This window comes from Papaver somniferum, unplaced genomic scaffold (assembly GCF_003573695.1).
Source record: "Papaver somniferum cultivar HN1 unplaced genomic scaffold, ASM357369v1 unplaced-scaffold_21, whole genome shotgun sequence".
NCBI classification, from domain to species: Eukaryota; Viridiplantae; Streptophyta; class Magnoliopsida; order Ranunculales; family Papaveraceae; genus Papaver; species Papaver somniferum.
The window spans coordinates 9548561-9569842 of NW_020631041.1; the positions used below are offsets into that span (position 1 = coordinate 9548561).

The 21282-nt window shown below is 37.4% G+C and overlaps 2 protein-coding genes and 3 long non-coding RNA genes across 9 annotated transcripts; 2 read left to right on the forward strand and 3 right to left on the reverse strand.

Annotated features, from left to right (window-relative positions):
• Positions 1-817: 817 nt before the first annotated feature.
• On the reverse strand, positions 818-1552 carry LOC113339561. Its single transcript, XM_026584808.1, has one exon. It carries the CDS (start codon positions 1550-1552, stop codon positions 818-820), a length of 735 nt encoding a protein of 244 aa, XP_026440593.1.
• Positions 1553-7194: 5642 nt separating this feature from the next.
• LOC113339291 lies at positions 7195-9737 on the forward strand. 5 transcript variants are annotated; one of them, XR_003355023.1, is made up of 5 exons: positions 7195-7483; positions 7698-7859; positions 7954-8172; positions 8826-8987; positions 9272-9737. It is a non-coding gene; the product is annotated as an uncharacterized LOC113339291 (long non-coding RNA). The 5 variants fall into 5 exon arrangements; XR_003355019.1 differs by having other exon boundaries at positions 8826-9737; XR_003355022.1 differs by having other exon boundaries at positions 8876-9737.
• A 266-nt stretch (positions 9738-10003) lies between these two features.
• Positions 10004-14298, reverse strand: LOC113340207. Its single transcript, XR_003355397.1, has 4 exons — positions 13805-14298; positions 12403-12557; positions 10309-10365; positions 10004-10213 (listed from the first exon to the last, which is right to left on the reverse strand). It is a non-coding gene; the product is annotated as an uncharacterized LOC113340207 (long non-coding RNA).
• A 2842-nt stretch (positions 14299-17140) lies between these two features.
• LOC113340206 (2-keto-3-deoxy-L-rhamnonate aldolase-like) lies at positions 17141-18442 on the reverse strand. Its single transcript, XM_026585413.1, has one exon. It carries the CDS (start codon positions 18381-18383, stop codon positions 17286-17288), a length of 1098 nt encoding a protein of 365 aa, XP_026441198.1. The 5' UTR covers positions 18384-18442; the 3' UTR covers positions 17141-17285.
• Positions 18443-20292: 1850 nt separating this feature from the next.
• Positions 20293-20748, forward strand: LOC113339994. Its single transcript, XR_003355233.1, has 3 exons — positions 20293-20304; positions 20481-20547; positions 20702-20748. It is a non-coding gene; the product is annotated as an uncharacterized LOC113339994 (long non-coding RNA).
• Positions 20749-21282: the final 534 nt, after the last annotated feature.

Here is a 21282-nt window from a genome sequence, read left to right on the forward strand (position 1 = left end):
CTTATTATGCATTAAATGAAATAGGTTGCTTCTGCCAATCTTTTAATGGCGATATCTTCGCAAGGTTGAGTATCTCTCTTCCATCATTATCTCTTGCATAAACTCGACTTAGGACATTATCGTGATCTTCTACGCTTTTAAATGAGTGTATTATCGAATTACAATATAAATTCTTCGCCTTCGCTCCTACTTCGATCAAATATGTATTCCTTCCTGTCTCCATACCTTGTGTATGCCCTTCTAGTGGTAGTGGTGGTAGATTTTGTGGTTGCTGCACTGGGAAATAGATGAGTGTTCTCTGATCAATCATTCTTAGTATGATTTTCTTCACATTTCTACAGTTGTTTGTGGTGTGACTGTGGAAACGATGATAGGCACAGAATTCTCTACTTCTCCACCCTGGTGGTGGTTCATTTCCCACATTTAGTGGCTCAGGAATGTCTTCCATTAAAATTACAGCTTCCCAGATTTTGTCTATCGAGGTGTTTAGATGCGGCATCTTTATCTGCTCCCAAACCACTTTGCTACCTCCTGAGTCTTGGTTGTAATATTGGTTTTTCCCTCCATAGCCTTCTGGTTGGTTATCAAGCCTTTGAATCTTATTATTTCCTCCACGATTGTTGAACTGCTTTTCTTTGTATTCTATTTCAAACTCTTCTTGATCTCTACTACCCATGGATACTAGCTTTTGCTCTTCTTCCATTACTTTCTTTCCGTGACTCCCTTGAGATGTACTTGCGACGACATTTGTTGTCCTTGGAATTAGGCTTGCATTCCCCTAACTTGCGTTTGTTATTGCAACTGGGTAAGACTTCATTTATCTTTGTTTTTCTTCAAGAGCTATGTATTCTTCTTGGAACTCGCGTAACTCCGCCATGGTTATTTTATCTTTTGTCCTGAAGATCAACGTATACAATAAATTTGTAGGGAAAAGTGCATTGATGAAGGCTAGTATAAGGTTTCTATCATCTACTCGTCCAGCCATTTCGCTACACATACTCCTCCTACGCGTGGTTAAACTACGTAAGCTCTTATTGATCCTTCTTCGTAAGCTGAACACTTTTTCGATACCTGGTATTAGCTTGTTATTTCTGATGTATTTCCCTAATAAGATATTTTTTAAGTGATGAAATGATCGAATAGTTACTATTGGAAATCCTTCAAACCATTGCAAGGCTTCCCCTGTCAGGCTCGCTGGGAAATATTTACATAACACCGCATCATTTTCTTCCCACTGTAATAAGGATCGACTATAAGTCCTTACATGCTGCACTACACATGTGCTTCCATCAAAGATATTAGTAAGTACAGGTAGGCTACATTTTGGTGGTACTACTGCAAGTTGTATTTGTCTTGCAAATGGTGTTTTTCCCGCTTCTTCTATTGCTTCATCCAATTGTCTCCTACTACCATCTCTTCCCGCTGTCATCATTTCTCTAACCTCTGCTAGTTCTCTTAAGATTTGTTCGTTCATGATTTGATATGTATCCTGCTGCATTGTCCTTTTCAACCTTGCTTGTCTTACTCTGTTTTCATGCCTGTTTTGACGCATTGCTTCTTGTATTTCTTTCTCTTCAACTTCTTATCTTCTTGTCCTTCGTCTTTCTCTTTCGTTCCTTGCATTATTTTGTGCGTCATTATATCTCTCTGCTTCATCTTAACGCGCGCGTTGGTTTCTTATCATTTTTCTTCCTTGTTATATCATTCTTCCGTATTCTTCATCAATTTCATCATCCTGATCCTGATACATGTGATAGCGTTCGCCTTGTTGTTCACGTCGTTCAACTCTATCATCTTCTTGCATGCGGTAGTTTTCTCCTTGGTGTACATGTCTGTCATTGTTTTGTTGATGCTCTATGCGATTGCCATCGCGCTGCTCTTGTATGTTATCATCTACCATATTGTTTTCTAAACGCTGCTCTTGTCTGGCATCTCTGCGGTTGGATCTGCTACGCCTTGACGTGCTCCTACTTGATCTAGATCTTGAGTTTATACGTGTTGTACTCTGTGATCTTCTCTCTTGTAATCTAGTATTCTATTCTCTTAACTCATTATTCTGACGCGTCGGATTCGCACGTAATTCTCCTTCTCTTCTTGTTTCTGCAACTAGTCTTTGTCGGAGATCCTCTATGGTCATATTCTCTTCATTATCTGTTATTGGTAGGGCTGCACATGGGCGGTTTTGGGCGGGTATTAGCTAAAACCAACCTCGCACCCACAGACTGCAGGTTTTTATTTTCAAAACCAACCCCGCACCCATAAACAGCGGGCGGATTTTGTTACCCGCCTGCTACGGGTTGGGCGGGTTTGGGTTTAAACCCTCTTTATATTTAATAATCGTTCACACACATTACTTTTAAAGTTTTAAAGGTTTGCCGAATCAAAAACGGAACCGGCCAATTTCCTAAAGGACGAGTCTCTAGCAACTGTCTCATTCCTTGTGTTGGGAAACAAGATTGACAGGAACGATATAGTCTCGGAGGGGGATCTGAAGTATTATTTAGATATCATTCGTACCACAGGAAAAGGAAAGACTGATTTTGATGCCTCGGTTGTACGACCTATTGAGGTCTTCATGTGCAGTATTGTCCGCAAGATGGGTTATGTCGATTGCTTTAGATGGGTATCCCAAGTATAGGAATTTAGCTTGTGATATAGCCTGATAGTATATTTTCTTCTCTTTTTATTTTTGATCATTATTGTTTTAGCGGGTTTTTCAGGTGGGTTTGGGAGGGTATTAGCTAAAACCAACCTCGCACCCAAAGGAAGCGGGTTTTTATTTTCATAACCAACCCCGCACCCACAACGGGCGGGTTCGGATTAAAAACCCACGGGTTTAGCGGGTACGTACGGGTTTGGGTATGATGGACGGGTCTTGTGCAACCCTAGTTATTGGTCCTACATCTCCAGTTCTTTGCGCATCTTCTTCTGTTGAACTGTTTGTGAAGTATGAACACTTACTCTATCATAGTCGATGATGTTATCCTGCGTAGGTTCTCGCTGAGGTTGAGTCTGAACTTTATTTTCTCGGTTGTTTCTTTCTCCCATCCTTGATGATTCGGCAATCTCACTTCTTCTTCATCCAGCGATTATTCTACTCCTCCTAATTGCAACCGTCTGTTCCGTTGTGGATGATGCTCTCACCATTTTTTTTACTTGTGAATGATTGTCTCTCTTGATGAAGGAAAAGATACTTTCTGAAGAATGGAAATCTTAAATTTTTGGTGGAAAACTTTCAGACATGGGTTTTTGAAATTCTCAAATATTTTCAAACTTGTTTATAAAGAAATTCACCAACATGATATATCATTCCGAGCTGTATTCTAGCGCCAAAATGTAGTTGCGAGAAATCTCACAACCACACCCTTGATAAAATATGTAAAACAATCTAAGTAATCTCCATGAGAATCACAAGAATATTCATTAATATCTTCAAATTGAATACAGAGATGATGAAGAAACCCTAGCTTGCTCTCCAAATAATCTTTCTCTCTCCTAAATATCTTGTCTAAGCTCTCAAAAAGATCTCTCCTCAATACAAGGTCGCTCGGACCCTTATCTAGGGGTTCACATAGTGGATGACAGTTAATAAAGCCCTTATTTTTGGATCTGGCGTGCGTCATTAACGCATTCTTGCATTGACTCTTCTCGCACGTATTCGTAACACTGCATATCTCTTTACACTTTACTCGTGATTAAGCTGACATCATCTGGTGCGTCATTCCGGATATGTTGTATGCGGTCGTATTCGCTCAATCTTGATGATCATTATTTCGCATATTTGACAGGTGTGCCGTATCTTACTCCTACATGCCCAAACATAAGGGTGATCTTTGCTTTAGCAAGTGGTGCATGTCTAACGCAACGGGGTAAATCTTTTAACATTTTACCATATAGAGAATTGTGGATTATAAAAATTTGACCCGAGGAAAGAGTACTCCTAATTTAGATTAATTTTAATAATATATTAGAACCAGAGAAGAAGGTTCTAGGTTCTAAGCGTGTCGCAAACAAGGGGATAAGAATGCATACGTACTGTCGTTCTTAGTTCTATGGTTCAACTACTCTTACATCTGGTATGCAAAGAGCCAAAGAGAAGAACATCTCATGGTAGATTTTTGTTAGACATAATGTTTAAATCCCAGGAGGGAGAAATTTGTTTTTATGACCCTGGAAATTATGGATCTTACTCTTTTGGTCCCAGGATTATTTAATAAAATTTGGAAATTATTCCAGTGGCCCTGAAATATTATAGGAAGTAGGATTAACAAAATAATCGGTGTACATATTGCCTGCACATAAAATGACCCTCATTCTCTTTTAAGGGTCATTTCAATAAAAGGGTTAATTATTTTAAAATTGAGTTTTAAGCCAAAGGCCATTTGAGTAAGAGAAAATGAGGAGAGGGCGAAACACTTAATTCTCAATTTTTAGAGAAAATATTAGTAGTTATATTTTATCTTTGATATTTTTGGAAATATAATTAGTTAAGACAAATAATGAGAAAGACACATGTCAAATTTTGATTTATCCCCTTACCCCATCAGAAAATGCGCCCATCAAAAATAAAGTTATCTGTCTCAGGATATAGGTATGTATATATCTTAATTTGTAAAATAAATATATCCTAAAATATTAATTTTAAATTCCTTGTCATTTGATTTTATCCATACACTATTAATGGTAGCTCGGCTAGGCTCCATCCTCTTTGAATTTGTATAACGTCGTTCTGACGTTATCAAAGTACTGAGATCATCATAATAAAGTTTACTTATATGAAGTCAATAGATTTTGTTTATTTATACACCCAATGTCACATCACGGTGAAGCCTTGGATGAGGAGGTCTCGGCTTCTTGCTTTCAAGTGGACGTTAAAAATATCAACCAAAAGAGAGTAGTAGAGAAATGCTTAGGAAGGAGAATAACATTGTCGTTCGGTGCAGTGTATACTTCTCTGTACAATACATTATAAACATTGACTAGAGCTGTCTCCAATAATTACAAATAAAATATCAATTGGGCGGTCGACCAATATACATCATCAAAGCTTGTATATAAAATTATAGACTTGTTCGTGGTAGCTTCGTATGGTGTCGTGGCGTGTAGACATTACAGTCATTTGACTTGAGCAGGTACATATTACTGTTACATACTTTAATCACTAGAGATAAGGACGAAGAATTTAAAACTTGATAAATCAATTTGTACATATATATATCTGATATCTCCTAGTGTTCTTGGATACCAAATAAGCTTCTTCTTGTTTTCTTTCACTTCCTTCCCGCCCAAATTAAGAATCTCTCTATTTACTTTTCTTACGGCAAGCATGTCGTTTTTTAGTGATCCTGGGTTATATCTCGTATGGGGACGCGAAATGGGTTTCAAGTTTTACATATTCAGGGTTCAGACAAAACCCGGTTGTCCATTTGTGCCAGGAGAGTTTAGTAGCTATGAGTTGTTATGTTTTTCTAAACATCTGTCTTTGCACCATAACAGAGAGAGTGATTTTGAATCTCTCTTTGCTTACCTGAGAAAGAATGACAAGTTTGTAAACTGTCAAGGTCATGTCATCAACTGGTTTTCGAACAATCCACATGGACGTTATTCCTGGTCACCGGAGGGGCTTAACTTGTCCAGCTATGGTATACCTTCTCATGTTAGTCCTCAGGAAACCGAGTCTGCTGCGAAATTGGCTGCATGTATAACTGAGCGAGATCGAGAGAGGGCTGAGAAACAAGCTCTCGGAAAAAGATTGTCAGATCTGCATGAGGAATTGTACCGGGAGAAGCAAGCTCACGAGAAACAAGTTCTTGATTTGACATCTAAGCTTGAAGAATGCTGTGCTGGTGCTAAAGGTGGATCGGTTGATGAGGAACAATGGTTGACTGGCCTCGCAGTTCCTAGCAATTTTGTTCCTTTTGAGGAACTTGATGTTATTACATTCCCAAAGAGTACTCCGTTGACTATCACCAAGACGGCCTCAGACATGCCGGAAATTGGTGAAGACAATTCAACCAATGTTAAAGTAAGCCGTTTCTATGGAGGGGTGTTCCCAATAGTGGTTGTGAATGTTGACAAGCTGGATCCTCACAAAGAAAATGCAAGGTTCGATCCAGATATCTGGGGTTTGTTTCAGAATGCAGGAACTTCTTACGCAGCTCGTAAAGCCATTTGAGTCGGAGATGTAGACCGACATGCGAAAAGACACCTTTGAGGGGATCCAGGGTTTGTTAATTTGCTTTTATTTATGTTGGTTTGGTGTATAAGACTGGTGGTGGTTCATTTGGATTCAAGTTTGGCAAATTTCTCAATAAGGAAAATGTTAGATTGGTCCGTAACATTTCATTGATGTTTCCCATTTACTCCGTCCGTCCCTATTATATAAATGGAGAAGTTAAAATCTTGTAGAATAATAAATTGTTTAGTTTTCATAAATTTTTACCAATACAACATAAATAAGATTATATAGGTCAAAAAGTATATCTTGGAATTAGAATTCCGCCTATTTAGTGGGACTAGGAAAATCCAATATTCTGCTTATATAATAGGGACGGAGAGAGTATGTAATAAAACATTCTATCAACAACCTAAAAACCCCACGTCATCTCTCACTCCACGTCGAGAGTTGCGGTAACCTCCCCTCTCATTGGCTGGTGAACAAAACCCTTGCTCCTGATTGGCGGAAAAGCAACTTATACCCCCTACATTTGGTGGCCGTTAATATTTAATAGGATTAATACGATCTGATGCTCCATATTGGACGGCAAGGTTGATATTTTCTTACACCATGTTTACACTATTTTAATAAAATTTAAACCCTGGGATTTAACAAGTGAATTGCTAAAAATACAACACCGCTATAATAAAAAATTTAATACCGATTTTTTTTTAAAGAAAAATATGAAAATTTTGACAACAAATCTAAGAATTGCCAAAATTATATATATTTACAATATTTCAGTGAATATCTTTTCCTTAATTATATCTTTAACCTTTTCTATCTATTCTTTTCTTAATAAACACTCAATAGTCAATATATTTTCGCCAACAAATCTAAGAATTGGCAGAAAAGAAATACTCATGTACATATTTAGCCCCTTAATTACGGTATATGTTTGATATATTTTACATCAATATATGTAGACACTTTTTTTGCGCCTTTCTTCTTTCCTTCTCTATAGATACCTAATCGCCTCTCTTCTGTGGATCCTTTTCACCTCTTTGATTTACTTTTCTTTTTTTCCTTTTTTGATATTGTCAATGTCAACCACAATAGGTTGATCAAGAATCTGGAGCAAATCAAAAGGAAGATCATCATCTCTGCAAAATCATGAGAATATGCGATCTGCAAGATCAGTTTACGAAGAAATGGGTTTTTAACGTGCATTAGCAATTTTGTGCGGGCAGGTAAAACAACTTAATGAACCTATCAAGGTTAGAGTTGTACAGTGGTCGTTCGGGAGTCAGAACACAAAACCGTTGGGTGAGTAGGAACACAAAACTCTAAACTCTATAATATGATTTGTGTCATAATCATCATCTCTATAAGTCTAGATAATTTCTTCGTAAGTAATTGGTATCAAAAGTGATCTACGCCGAGTTAATAACTTTGTTCCTATTTAAATTTTTTTCGCCTTCAGGTATTTAATGAATATTTAATTTCCTTAATAGGATTCTTTTTTTTGATCTAAAATTAGGATCTTTTGTTCTCTAATAATGTGTTCAAATGATAACCGGTGGGTTCAATTGATTTGGACAACACAAATGGCTATCCACCTTCCCTCACTCCGAAGGTGCTGATGGCATTTGTTCAATGCTAGAACCTATTCAACAGCGAAAAAATATTCATGGATATTGATGTAAGTGCTAATTTCAACCAAGCTCCGTTGTTTCTACTACAAATTTTAAAACATTGATACAATAATTGAATTTCTTTAATTATTCCTGATGAAGCCATGCATCTATGGATATCACGATATGATTCTCACACACCAAAATGGGATATTGATAACGCATTTGAATATTGCACCATTCAAGGTACAAAAGATTTATTCACGGCAAACGCAACTGTCAGGCTAGCACCAGAAGAGGAAGATTTCCTTAGATACAAGTTTCGTCATACGTAACTGAAAGTTTTGAGATCGAGGCTACAGAAATACACCCACCTAATAGGTAATAAAGTTAATATTAAAAAACATATTTCAGTTATGTGAATCATAATCAGATCTACTTACATGTAAATGAAATCATGCCTTCATAAAGACGTTATAGGAAAACTTATCTTGGTGTTAAAAGAGGCAAATAAATAGGAAAAGGAATGACTATGAATTGTAGTACGGGAAATAGATACATTGTGTTAAGTTTTGTTCACTTCCATCGGCTTCAGATTTTAGGATTCTAGGAAGTAGGTATATGAATGTTCCCATCACTTTAAATATTTATCCATGTATGTTTTAGGAAGAAGCTGGTGTTGAAATTTTTCAGATTTTATAGGTTCTGCATTTACTCGCATAAATGACACAATTCTGTCTATGATAAGCATCATTAAGTCGGTTTTACTGCCCTGATATTGTGACTCGCATCACATGCAATACTCTTTTAGCAGTTAAGCTTTAGAATGTCCGGATAGTGTACTGGGGAGCACTGGAGATAAATTTAATATATCTCTTATTTTTCGCTCAATTGTTCAATTTTGTAGCTGAACAAAACCAGATTGAATCTGTAACATATACCTGATGTATTTGTTTATATTGTTTGATGGGTTTGAATATGTAGTAATTAGATTTTTTTGCTCTGCATGGTTCACCGTGGACGCAACACTGCAGCTGTAATTTTGCTCTGCACATATTGAAGGCTTTGATTTTTGGTATTGTAGGCAATGTTAGTGCCACTGCACGCGTTTCATACTGATAAGAACTCCCATTCTCTCCTGACAATTAGTATTATAATCTAGCAAGACGATATAACATTCACCCAAGTGGAGTGAGGTAAATATTATATGATTCAGCCAGAGTCCTTAACGGGATTTTGTCCTCCATCCTCAAATGAATACAACATTCTACATTATTCTATTCAACCAGAAACATTGAACCCGCATTTGTCATGCTGTGAGATATTTGAAATATAAGTTAGATTTTAAAATTTTCAAGACCTATTGTATGTATTATACCAAACAATGTTTCTATAAGAACTTCTAGAGATGTTGCAGATTTTCAAGCACCTTTCTTGCAGATAGCATACGTATAAAGATTTTTTTTCCCCTGCATGTCAGACTTCGATCGTTAGAAGTGATAAACATACTCCCTTCCCCGAGGGCTTCAAATGTTGTTACGGAGGCACTGTGACAATATGCGGATCCTGATGGTTTATCATGGAAGAAGTGGGATGTGCGGACTGTTGAAACATTTTTATAAGAATGCAGTAGGTTGTTCATCTTGCGTTAAATATCAGTTGCTACTTCCATCCTTGGCCGATGTTATTGGGAAATTCCTGAAAGTGATTTTCAAGTCTCAACTTCATATTCTTTTAGTTCTTATGCATGCTACTTTCCAATGTTCTTTTATGGTCTGAATAGAGAGATTTGTCTATTTTGTGGAATGGGTATAGATATTATTGTCTCAGTTTCTTCTTCGTTCTATATGTAAGAGAAAATGTAAGAGAAAAAACAGCACGTCTAAGACTCCTAATAAGGTGTCATATTTTTTCTTAAAACGATTGGTTATTTTTAAAAAAAATAATATTCTGTGCACCTTTAGTATAATCTAAGCATTTCTTCTGTTATCCATTCATCTCTATTTACTTCTCTATTCTACTACAGGCCACAAATTATATCAAAAACAAAAAGGAATTGGTTCAGTTGATTTGGCAGTCTACAAAACACATGATATCGACTTATAAGCATGTTCAGTTGGTGCATACTCATCTTACAAAACACATGATATCAACTTATAAGTTGAGATACAAAACACATGTTTACGGTAATGATTAGAAGGATGTCTTTTGTGTGTTTTCTTTGATCGGAAAAAATGATTTACTATGAATATCTTTAGTGTTGGTGAAACATAATTATCATGTTGTACTTGATTTTTTATACTATCTTGATAAACCTGTAAAAAGCAAACAAAAACTGATGTATGCCCAAAATAATCCTAGAAGGAAAATGGTAAAACGGGGGAATGGTGAGTCCCGGACTCCTGGATGTATGCCGTGGGACCTGGCAAAAAAAAAAATCATGTGACAAAGCGATTTTTATGTGGTATCTTCACATGGTTAAGATTGTATTATCATCAAAAGAGGAACATCTTTTACCTTTTTCAATGTGCAGAACAATAACGTCAAAGCAGATGATGCTGCAAGCCAAGTGTCCTGCAATATTTCATAATCTATATGTATTCATAATTTCAATTTTTTAAATGATAAAATGATCTTTATTTTTGTGATGCCTCATTACTCATAAGCATCTCAACAAAAGAAATCGGACCAAAACTGGTGAAAGATGACTTTTACAGGTGGGTTGTTTTAATTGTTGTTCAGACTTAAGCAGTCAAACCATATTCAACAGATAAATTACACTTTTAGGGAGCATCGAGTCATCAACACATTCTTAATACACTAAAAATGTTTGCGAATGACACATTTTTATTAGACAACTTCGGCACGTTTTGGTGGGATTAAAATACTTTCATTTCATGTCTCTGCTGATTCACTAAGTTGTAATCAATTTCATAACAAAGGCTTCACGCGATTCTATATTTGGTTATTTATTAGACTATTATATAATATATGTATATTCATGAAATGTCATGATCATAGCTAATCAGTGACAATGCACATAAATCTTTTGAATAAATTCAGTGAATATCATCATCCTCAAAATTGGTTTAGTTGCTTCAGTGATACCTTTTTTTAGGGTCTAAATTGTGTTTGGACAATTTGTCCCCAATATGAATTTCTATTTGTCAACTAAGTATTATTTATATGGACTCTAATCATATATACTTATTTTGTAGTTGTACCATATAATTTTGTAGTGCTTTGTCATGCATATTTGCTATTCACCATATTGGAGGAGACCGAATATGAGAACTATGAAACCGCCTGAAAAATAAAATAATAAACTGTGTACTATGTTGCAAAAAATGCCTGCACATGTGTGTGAAGTTGAGATAATGTGCTATGATAACTGATTTGCTAACATGAGTTTTTCTTTTTTTTAATGAGCTGAACGATTTTAATTACCAGGAGTGGCATTGGTAATTATAAAGGTTCTCAAGTTGAAAAATGTAAATATAATTCAAAAAAATTGAGCCATGTATGAAATGTGAAAATGGGAAGCTCATTCTCATACATAAGTTAGACAGTAACGTAGCTTGGAGTTCTTTCCTTGGGGGTCCAAAGGAAAATTTAATGAAAATAGATGAAGTCCTTAAAAAGGGATGGCTATCCTGAATTACTTACAGACGTCTGCTTCTTTGGTGAGTGGAAAGTTTATGTATCTATTATGCATTCAATACCTACGCTGGCAGATAGTTACGGTAAAAACCTGAAGGCCCTGAATAACATTTCAGTGTGCTATTTATTTCTCATGCCGATTTAGACCAAGCTAAGAAGATTTAAATAAACTAGGTGATTTTTTATTTTAATGCCCGGTGATTGATCATCTAGCGACCTTTGAAAATCTTTTAAAACAAACTTTTGAACATAACAATATTTAAATTTTCTGTTAAACCGTTTAGTTGTCATTATCAAGGGTGCATGGGATAAATAAATGCATCTCGAGTTGATATTCCATTGTGGTTTAAGAATTTATAACAAAAATTATTTGGCATACAACTTAAATTATCATTCATGCTTTCCAAATACGTAAGATGTTTTCGGAATACGTAAGTCTTCTAAAAACTTCACGGTGGAATTATTAAAAGGTATCAAATTTTCCCACCCATAAACATAATCAGTAACTTTTTAAATATGTTTAGAAGCATTTGGCCCACGGGGCGGGGGTAAGCCCCACCACACCTGATTGATAATCTCCATCACACCCGGTGCGGAGCACGGGTTACATACTAGTCTAGATAATATCTGTTATACCGGTCATAATTTAGATTTAGGATCTTGATAATATCTGTGCAAAAAAATAAAAAGAAAGAACTAACTTAAATTTACGGTCTTGATGTTAAAATTTCTCTAAACATCTATGTCTCCTCACAGCAAAGAGAATGATTTTGAATCTCTCTTAGTCTTAGTAAGACGAGTTTTCCTCACTGTCATGCTAATAAAATGAAACTTAACAAATTTGAAATCTAACCGCAGTAAGACCGGAAGCCTTGAATCGAACATTTATATCTTCATGATAACAACACAGTAGAGACATGTGAACAAAATAGTAAAGAGTTTAGTACTTACAGATGCGTGAAGTGCTTAGGCCTCTTGGAAGATGGGGGCGAACCTTGCTTTTAGCAGGTTCTAGTGTGTGTGTCTTGTCTTTCCAAATCACCTGAACAGGGGTGACTGCTCCTATAAACATTTCAACTTGGCTGCCTGCGCTTCGTAATGGCAGTCTGAAAAGCCATCCCAAGCTCCATTCAATTTTTAACCACACAAAAGGATAAATACATTAACAAACAATTATATCAGCACTAAACCAGCAATACACCACTAATACCCGAGTAATGCCATATTGAGTCTCATACACAGAATTACTCTCACGACATTAGTCATCCTTCCACACCTATAGCGTGACTCTACACTTATGCAAATCAATCCCTCTAGGGAAAAACAATAACACGGATTTGAAAAAAAAGGTACCTATATTTATTAGAAAAAACTAAGCATCCATGGCCTACCCAAGCCTAATATGTATTTTAGGCCAGCCAGGCCTTGAATATTATAAATAGAAATAAAATTATGCAACTATAAATAAATTGTATTCACATTTTATTAACTACAAGCACTATCACAAGCAAGTCCTGGCAAAAATGTTCCAATAACAAAGACAGCAAGCCTTCTTCCGATCAAAAGTCCATATCTTGACACACAGATGCACAAACATAAGGGTGAGCGTTGCTTGAGCAAATGGTTCATGTTTTTTAGTGTACGGCTAGAAAAGCTATCTCAATCTCAATCTCCATTCTCTGTCTGAGGCAGAAAAAGAATAAAACTTCGAAGCACATAATCACTGAACAAATTACTGCATAACGAATATAAAACAAGGAAAACCAATGGTGTGGTGCTTTTGCTTTTGTTACATTCGATGTGGTCAAGGTCGCAATCTATCGGATACATGAAAAACTAAGGGCAACTGTTTCCTTTTCTTCTGTGTGAAATCTCATTGTTTTTTCTTCTTATTCGGTTAAAATGATCTGGTCTAAATTGCATTGAAGAAGAAAAAAATGACGAGGTCCTAACAAGCTAGTTTGTGCCTTCTTGGAGGTAAAAATTGTGGTCACGCGCAAGTATACAGCTGCCTCCAAGAAGTAACATAAAGAAATCTGAACAAACTAGCAACGACTAGGGAAGTGCCTACACCCCCATCAGAATGGGATACTGAGGCCCAAACATATGAGTGAGCCTTGCAAGTGGTGCATGTCTTTTAGTGTATGTCGAAAGATGCAATCTTATATCAATTCTAGGTCTTTCAATCACCGAATACAAAGTTGCAGAAACAATTTCATCCACATCTTCATAGATAAGAGTAATGTACCTACCAGTCAGTTTGAAATATGAAAGACAGTGTTGTACTGATACTATCGAAAAACAACCATACGGTAGGATGGATGAGCAAAATAGCAAAGAGTTTAGTGCTTACAGATGTGTGAACTGCTAATGCCTCTTCAGATATAGAGGTGACCACTGCTATAGCAGGTTCTAGTGTATGTCTGTCTTTCCAAATCACTTGAAATGGTGACTGCTCCTCCTAACATACAAACTTGACTGACTGCGATCCATAATGGCATTCTACAAAAGCTATCTCAAACTCCATTGCATTTCTCACAGCAAAAAAGATCAAGAAATGACATATCAAGCTTCATACACAATATTACTCTCATGACATTAGTGATCCTTCCACACCTATTGCATAACTCTACACTAATGGAAAATAATCCCTCTAGGAAAAAACATGGTCAAAAATTGAAACACGGGTTTGAAAAAAGATAGCAATTTATTTACCATGAACCAGCATTGCATAAACAGAACAAAACAACAACCAAATTTTACCCAATTTCCTTCCCTCACTTAAAACTAAGAACTCAATCCTAAAGCATTCTAACACAAGCCCGCATCATTTGCTCCAGCACTTCTCCACTTTTTCTTTATCACCATATATCACCTTAGTTATGCAATGCTGGATTACATAATCCAGCCTGCTCAAGTACTTCTCCAGGCCAAGCAGGCTGGATTATATTAGAAAACTAAGCACCCATGGTCTTCCCATGCCTATCATGTATTTCCGGCTAGGCAAGTCAACCTATCAATAAAAACTAGGGTGATTCTGGACAAACCGTCCTAATGGACCACGCAAAAACCGCACAGACACATGAAAGTGGGGCCTGCCTCACTGGGAAAAAACAGGGGGTCCAGCTTTGGGGTTTTCATGTGTCTGTGTAGTTTTTGCGGCGTCCATTTGCAGTCTACCAAGAATTTTTGTAAATACTATTTATTCAAATAATATGAAATTATGCAACTATAAATAAACTGGTTTGACTCTTAATGAAAATCATGCCAACCGTCACAGAAGTTCAAGATATCATATTTATCTATATATGGGATATTCATGTTGCTGTTATTCATAGGGTATTAATATATTCATAGGGCACTAATACATGAAGGCAAAACACCCAAGGCAGTCAGAAACTCCAGCATAGGACTAACAGATAGATTAAACTGAGCTAAAAAAAGTAGATGATTAGTGGAATTCCAATGCGGCTTATGGCGATTGTAGATAGCATACAGCGCAAACTCGGTAAGAGAAAGTTAGTATTATGTTATGCTCTGGGTGACGAGAACTACAGCAGGCAATAACACATCTACCAGCTTAAACAATGACAAATATCTAGTCTGGATTCCAATAACTAAGACAGCAAAGCTTAAAGCCTTCCTCAGGTCCTAATTCATGTCTTAACATATGAAAGCAGGTAGTCTAGTGCTACTACAAGAATATGGCCATAACATATAGAAATCTGAACAAACTAGTAGAAATTTGAACAAACTAGCAAAGACTTTAGTGTTTACGGATGTGTGAGTGCCTATACCATCCACCCCCAATCAGAGTAGGCTATAGAAGCCCAAACATAAGGGGGCACCTTGCTTTAGCAAGTGGTACATGTCCAAGGCAAAAATTTTGACTTTTTACCAAGTAAAGAAATGGTAGAAGATAAAAAGATTAGACCCAACGAAAGAGTACTCGGGGAGCATTAAATTCTCTCTGGTTTGGATTACATTTAAGAATATATTACAACCAGAGAAGAACATTCTAGGTTCTAAGCGTGTCGTAAACAAGGGGATAAGAATGAATACGTCCTTAGGTCTGAGGATTCAACTACTCTTACATCTGGCATGCAAAGGAAAGAGGATCTTACGGTAGATTTTCATTACTGGTATATCACACTTCCACCAGCATAGCCATAATGCTAATTCAAATCCCAGAAGGCCAGATCTAAGGACGTAATCATTCTAACCCCTTGTCTGTATATGGGTATTGATGCTGCTGTCCTTCATAAGCACTAATAGATCAAGGCAAAGCTCTTAACGTTCGAAAACTCCAGCTTAGGACTAGCAGGTAGATTAAACTGTGTTTAAAAAGTAGAAGAACTTTGCCTGGGTAACTCATGAACGATGGTGTTAACGTTCACAGAGTAACTGTGTGAAAAAAATATAATCAGACCTAAGGAGTAGCTCTTAGTTAATGCACGTTATTGGAGTAGGCACGTTAATGCCTGTAGTTGTCACCCAGAGCATCGTTCAGAGCAACTCTGTTTGTAGAAGCAAAGCGATGGTATAGAGCACACAGAGTAACTCATGAACAATTCTCTGGGTGACACCTGCACGCCTTACCGTGCCTACTCCAATAACTAAGACAGCAAGCCTGGAGCCTTCTTCGAGTCATAATTTACGTCATGACATATGAAAGCAGATTGTCTATTACTAATATTCATCTAATATGACATAACATAAAGAAATGTGAAAAAAATTAGCAAAGACTTTAATGCTTACGGATGTGTGAGGCCACCCCCTTAGGAGTGGGCTACGAATGTCCAAACACAAGGGTGAATCTAGGTTTAGCAAGTGGTTTATGCTTTTTAGTGTATGTCTAGAAATGCAATCTCAATCTCCATTCTATGTCTGAGGCAGAAAAAGCCTAAAATTTCTAAACACATAATAGTTGAACAAACAACCGCAGATTAATAGTAAGACAATGAAAACTCCCATTTTTCCTCACTGTCATGCTACAATGAAACTTAAAAAATTTGTAAATCCAAATAATGTTCTCACATGCAAACACTCCCATGCCGTTGGTCCTTGCTGCACTTGTTTAGTGATGATTGTTCATAGCACGTCATGGTATGGCAGTGGTCTTTCTTTAACGTCAATTCATTCATTGATTCACACAAGGCAAGTTTCAAAAGACAAGCTCAACAGTTTTTTAACAACAACAACTGTCTAGACTTGATTCTATTAAGGAAGACGGGAAGCCTTGTATCTTCATGGATAACAACACAGTAAAGATATATGAACAAAATAGTAAAGAGTTTAGTGCTTACAGATGCGTGAAGTGCTTAGGCCTCTTGGAAGATAGGGGCGAACCTTGCTTTTAGCAGGTTCTAGTGTATGTCTGGTCTTTCCAACTGCTCCTAGTAACATCTGAACTTGGCTGCCTGCGCCTCGTAATGGCAGTCTAAAAAAGCCATCTCAAGTTCCACACCATGTCTCACCGCACAGACAGATTAATACATTCACACAATTAAATCAGCAATGGACCAACATTGAACAACTAATACTCAAGTAATGCCATATCAATTCTCATACACAGAATTACTCTCATGGCATTAGCCATTGTTCCATGTCTTTTGCACCACTCTACACCAAGACAAAATAATCCCTCTAGGAAAAAAACAGTAACGCAGATCAAAATTTGAAACACGGATTCGAAAAGAAAGGTACCAATTTATTTACCATGAACCAGCATCGCATAAACAGAACAAAACAACAACAACGAAATTTTACCGATTTTTTCCTCCCTCACTTAAAACTAAGAACTCAAACCTAAAGCATTCTAACGCAACGCCACATCATTCGCTCCAGTACTTCTCCTCTTTATCTTTATCACTATCACCTTCTTCATCATCAACATTGTCAATACTCAAACCCATCCTAAAATTCTTAACATCTTCGACAGCAAAACGTCTAAACAAACCCAAATCGATAGCACCGCTAATCATATGATACCCTCTACTCCTCAATTGCTCTGGCTTATCATGAGCCATTGCAAAACCCCCTAAATACACACCACTACCACCACCATTATCATCTCCACCCTTCTTCTTAGCCCCCAACACTCCTTTCTCCGCTATGCGCATCATTTCTCGGACCTTCTTATGCCCCGGATCCCACAAATACCCTAAACTAGCACTCAAATCCAATGGCCCCATTTGAACACAATCCACCCCATCAACCTTAGCAATATCTTCAATCTTCTTCACACCTTCTTCAGACTCCACCTGACACATAATCAACAACTCGTCTTCGTAATTCGTCAAGTAGCCATCATCAATGCCATAATTCGACGCTCTAACAACCATGTGAGCTGATCCACGAACCCCATTTGGTGGAAACTTACAGTAAGAAACTGCTTTTTTAGCCGATTTCGGACTTTGAATCATTGGAAACATAATACCCTGAGGACCTAAATCTAATGCTTTCTTAGCCCATGTTTCAGTTGATTCAGGGACACGGATAATCGAAGCCGTACCTGTAGCAGCGAGTGCTCGGAGACACGGGAGTGCTTCGGAAATCCCTCCTTCGCCGTGTTCTAGATCGATGACGACGTAGTCGTAACCGGCGTGACCGGCAATCTCAGCTAGAGTTGGTGATAAACTGAGTAAGAACATACCGTAGAGTGTTTCTCCATTGGCTAATCTTGATTTTAGAGTCTTTGGGTTTGTTTCTGATGGTGTGAGATCTGATGCTATTGAGTTTGATTGCAAGGGTTTCAGTGTTGAGAATGGGGATCTGGTGGTGGTGGTGAGGTTGATTGAAAGTGAATTTGATATTGAGGTTTTTGATTTGAATGAGAGATTGCTGTTGAAATGAGAATGATGGTTTTGGATTAAGGAAGCAAGTGATGGTGGAGAGTGGTTGTTGAAGGCGGTGGTGGTGGCGGTGGCCATTGTTGGAGAAATGAGATGGTGGAGTTGGTGAGAGAGAGAGAGAGAGAGAGAGATGGATTATAAATGTGGACCGTGTCCATAAAAGATGTGCAAAGCATAAAAAGTGTAGAAAATACAAAATGGGGTCAAATAATGATGCGGATCTTTTGGGACCTATATCTTGACATGGTGGTTCAGTATTTGGTCTGGGACCCCTAAGAACAAGCACTATGGTGCTATTTTGTGTGGTTATGTCTCTTCAATGTAGTCGGGAGCAAACATTTTGGTCGAAAATTCTTGACGTACCGCCTGTTTGGAGTCTGTACTGAACAGAATCTCGCGCACACACTGATTTTTTGTAATAACATTTCGCAAAAAGGAGCCATATTAAGGTGTGTATGACGGTAACATTACAACCTAAATATCTTACTGATTTAGGAAATCAACGGTTTTGATGCACTATCACATCCCCTTTCCAGGTTGTTCTATTTCCGCGATGCACACGATATATTTCCCTACTTGGTGTAAAACCATTTTTGTTTTGTTTCTTCAGTGAGTTTGAGAGACAGAATAGAAAAAGAGAAAGAAGATGATGGATTCAGTGATTGTTGAGCCTGAAGATGAAGAAGCTGAAAATCAAGGTGAAGTAGCAGATGGCGGTGGTGGTGGTGGTGGTGTTAATCCAGAGATTGTAATTGTAGAAATTGAAAATGGTGAAGGAGCAATAGTTTATCATCCTCCTGAAGATGTTCCTGTGATTCAAAGAAATTGGAACGGAGATCTCCCACTTCACTATTAGTTTCCTTACCTCAGGCAAAGGAAAAGTTTGGTGCCAATAAAGCATTTGGTCTCTAAAAGTTGGATTATATGGAGAAGTAGGCCCGGTCTGGACCCTCACTTCCATTTGTAGGTCATTTTTTTATTTCTTGCAAAACTAGTCAAGTTATACGGATTCCATCCGCTTTAACCATCTCGGTCAATTTATCGCGTTGACTTGTCAATATCTCGCCAAAATATCATATAGGGATATCTCATGGATGTGGTAAGATTATTGAAATAACCTTTTTGTACGTGCGTCACTGCTTTAGTGATTCTCGTCCATTTCTTCCTTCTTCTCTCTAGTTCTCTCTGGTTCTTCTAAATCAATTTTTTCTTCTGCTAAAATCAAGAGATAACTTAGGGGTTTTTCTCTAATCAAACCTAATTAACATTAATGGTGGATGTTTAGAAGAGATATAATCGTGGATTTTAGCACCACCAGGAACATTGGTATGTGAAGATTCGCAGGCAGTAATACTCATTCTACAACAGCAGCATCAGCTGAGTTTGGGGGTTCTTAAATTGATCTATTTTGGGGGTTCTTTGATGCAAATCTGTATTTTTCTTGACAATTTGATTCTCATATTAAGAACTGACAGTAGCAAGGTTCCACAACGAGATGAAATTCGGTGAGTCGATGGTGTTTACACAACAACATCGATGGGTTTCTGGTTTTGGAGAGCAATTAACAGCAACAAGTTTCTCGTACCATAGAAATTTCACAAGTTTCTCGTTGTAATTTCTTGAAATGTAGACTACAAGTTTCTCTTACCAGAGAAATTTCACATCAAAAGCAAATTTGGAACCAAAAAGATGTCGAATGTCGTACAGGAAAGAACTTGAGCTACCACCATTGATTTGAGGGATGAACGGTGACTGATTAGTGAATGTATGTGTATTTGAGAAGGTACACGAGAATGGGTTTATCTCCAATTCGATTGCAGGTTAAAGGGGAGCTCATACAACAGCAAAATAGCCATCTCTGAGTTCCCAGTTTCACACACACAAAGGTGTTCGACAGAAATCCTGAACGACAGTTCAGGTCTTGAAGTAGTCAGTTCACGTCTCTTCTCTTTGCCACTGCTCTAACCATGGGTTAGCTGGCTAGCCATGTGTTGTCGAGGTAATGATGGCATGAGTTATTACAATCCAGTGGATTAGGTCTTTGAGTATTTTGAAATCTTAGTTTAGAAACTGTTTGGGTTCAATGACACATTAGTTACTTTAAGTTCTTATACCAGCCTCTCGTGCCTGTAATCCTATTGGTATTGATTATTCATTTACTACACATGTGCCCAGGTTCCTGAAGGAAATGGTTCAGGAGTAATTTGGGATGAACAAGGACATATAGTTACAAACTATCATGGTAAGAACTAGTTCGTCGTTGTCTTTGTGGTCTCTGGTGTGGCAAAACCATTTCGTTCCTTTCGTCTGTTTCTTCTCATTTTTTAACTGATGGTAGAACCAGAATACTTCAGATGGTAACTCAATGATGTAGTTATGTAATTCTTCCTGTCCAGTTGTTGGCAACGCTCTTTCAAGAAATCCTTCCCCTGGTCAAGTTGTTTCCCGAGTCAATATTCTTTCGTCTGATGGGTGAGGTTTCGATGCTCTACGCTGATTGTTGAAACGCAACCGCGGTATTTAGATATTCCTTTGATATATGAGTTGGATCCTTTATTGTGGTATCCAATCTTCTTGATTGTGTTTGTTTCTCGGAAGGGTGCAAAAGAACTTTGAGGGCAAGCTAATTGGTGCAGACCGTGACAAAGATCTCGCCGTTTTACAGGTATTTACTTGTTGTGCTTGTAAATGATCTTGTCAACCAAGCACACTGTGCTTGTTATTAGCATTAATAACATTATTCTCTTGTTGAATATAAACGGGAGATTGTGTAAATGGAGTACATGTACAAGACTTCTGAGGCCAATTAAGGTGGGACAGTCTTCTGATCTAAAAGTTGTCCAGCAGTGTTTAACGATCGGAAACCCATTTGGATTTGATCACACTCTGATAGTTGGAGTTATTAGTGGACTAAATAGAGAAATTAACAGCCAAGCTGGAGTTACAATCAGTGGAGGAATTCAGACAGATGCAGCCA

Excerpts from the sequence above, each read along its gene's own strand:
- LOC113340206 (XM_026585413.1), bottom strand. The coding sequence starts at position 18,383 with ATGGCCACCGCCACCACCACCGCCTTCAACAACCACTCTCCACCATCA.
- LOC113339561 (XM_026584808.1), bottom strand. The coding sequence starts at position 1,552 with ATGCGTCAAAACAGGCATGAAAACAGAGTAAGACAAGCAAGGTTGAAA.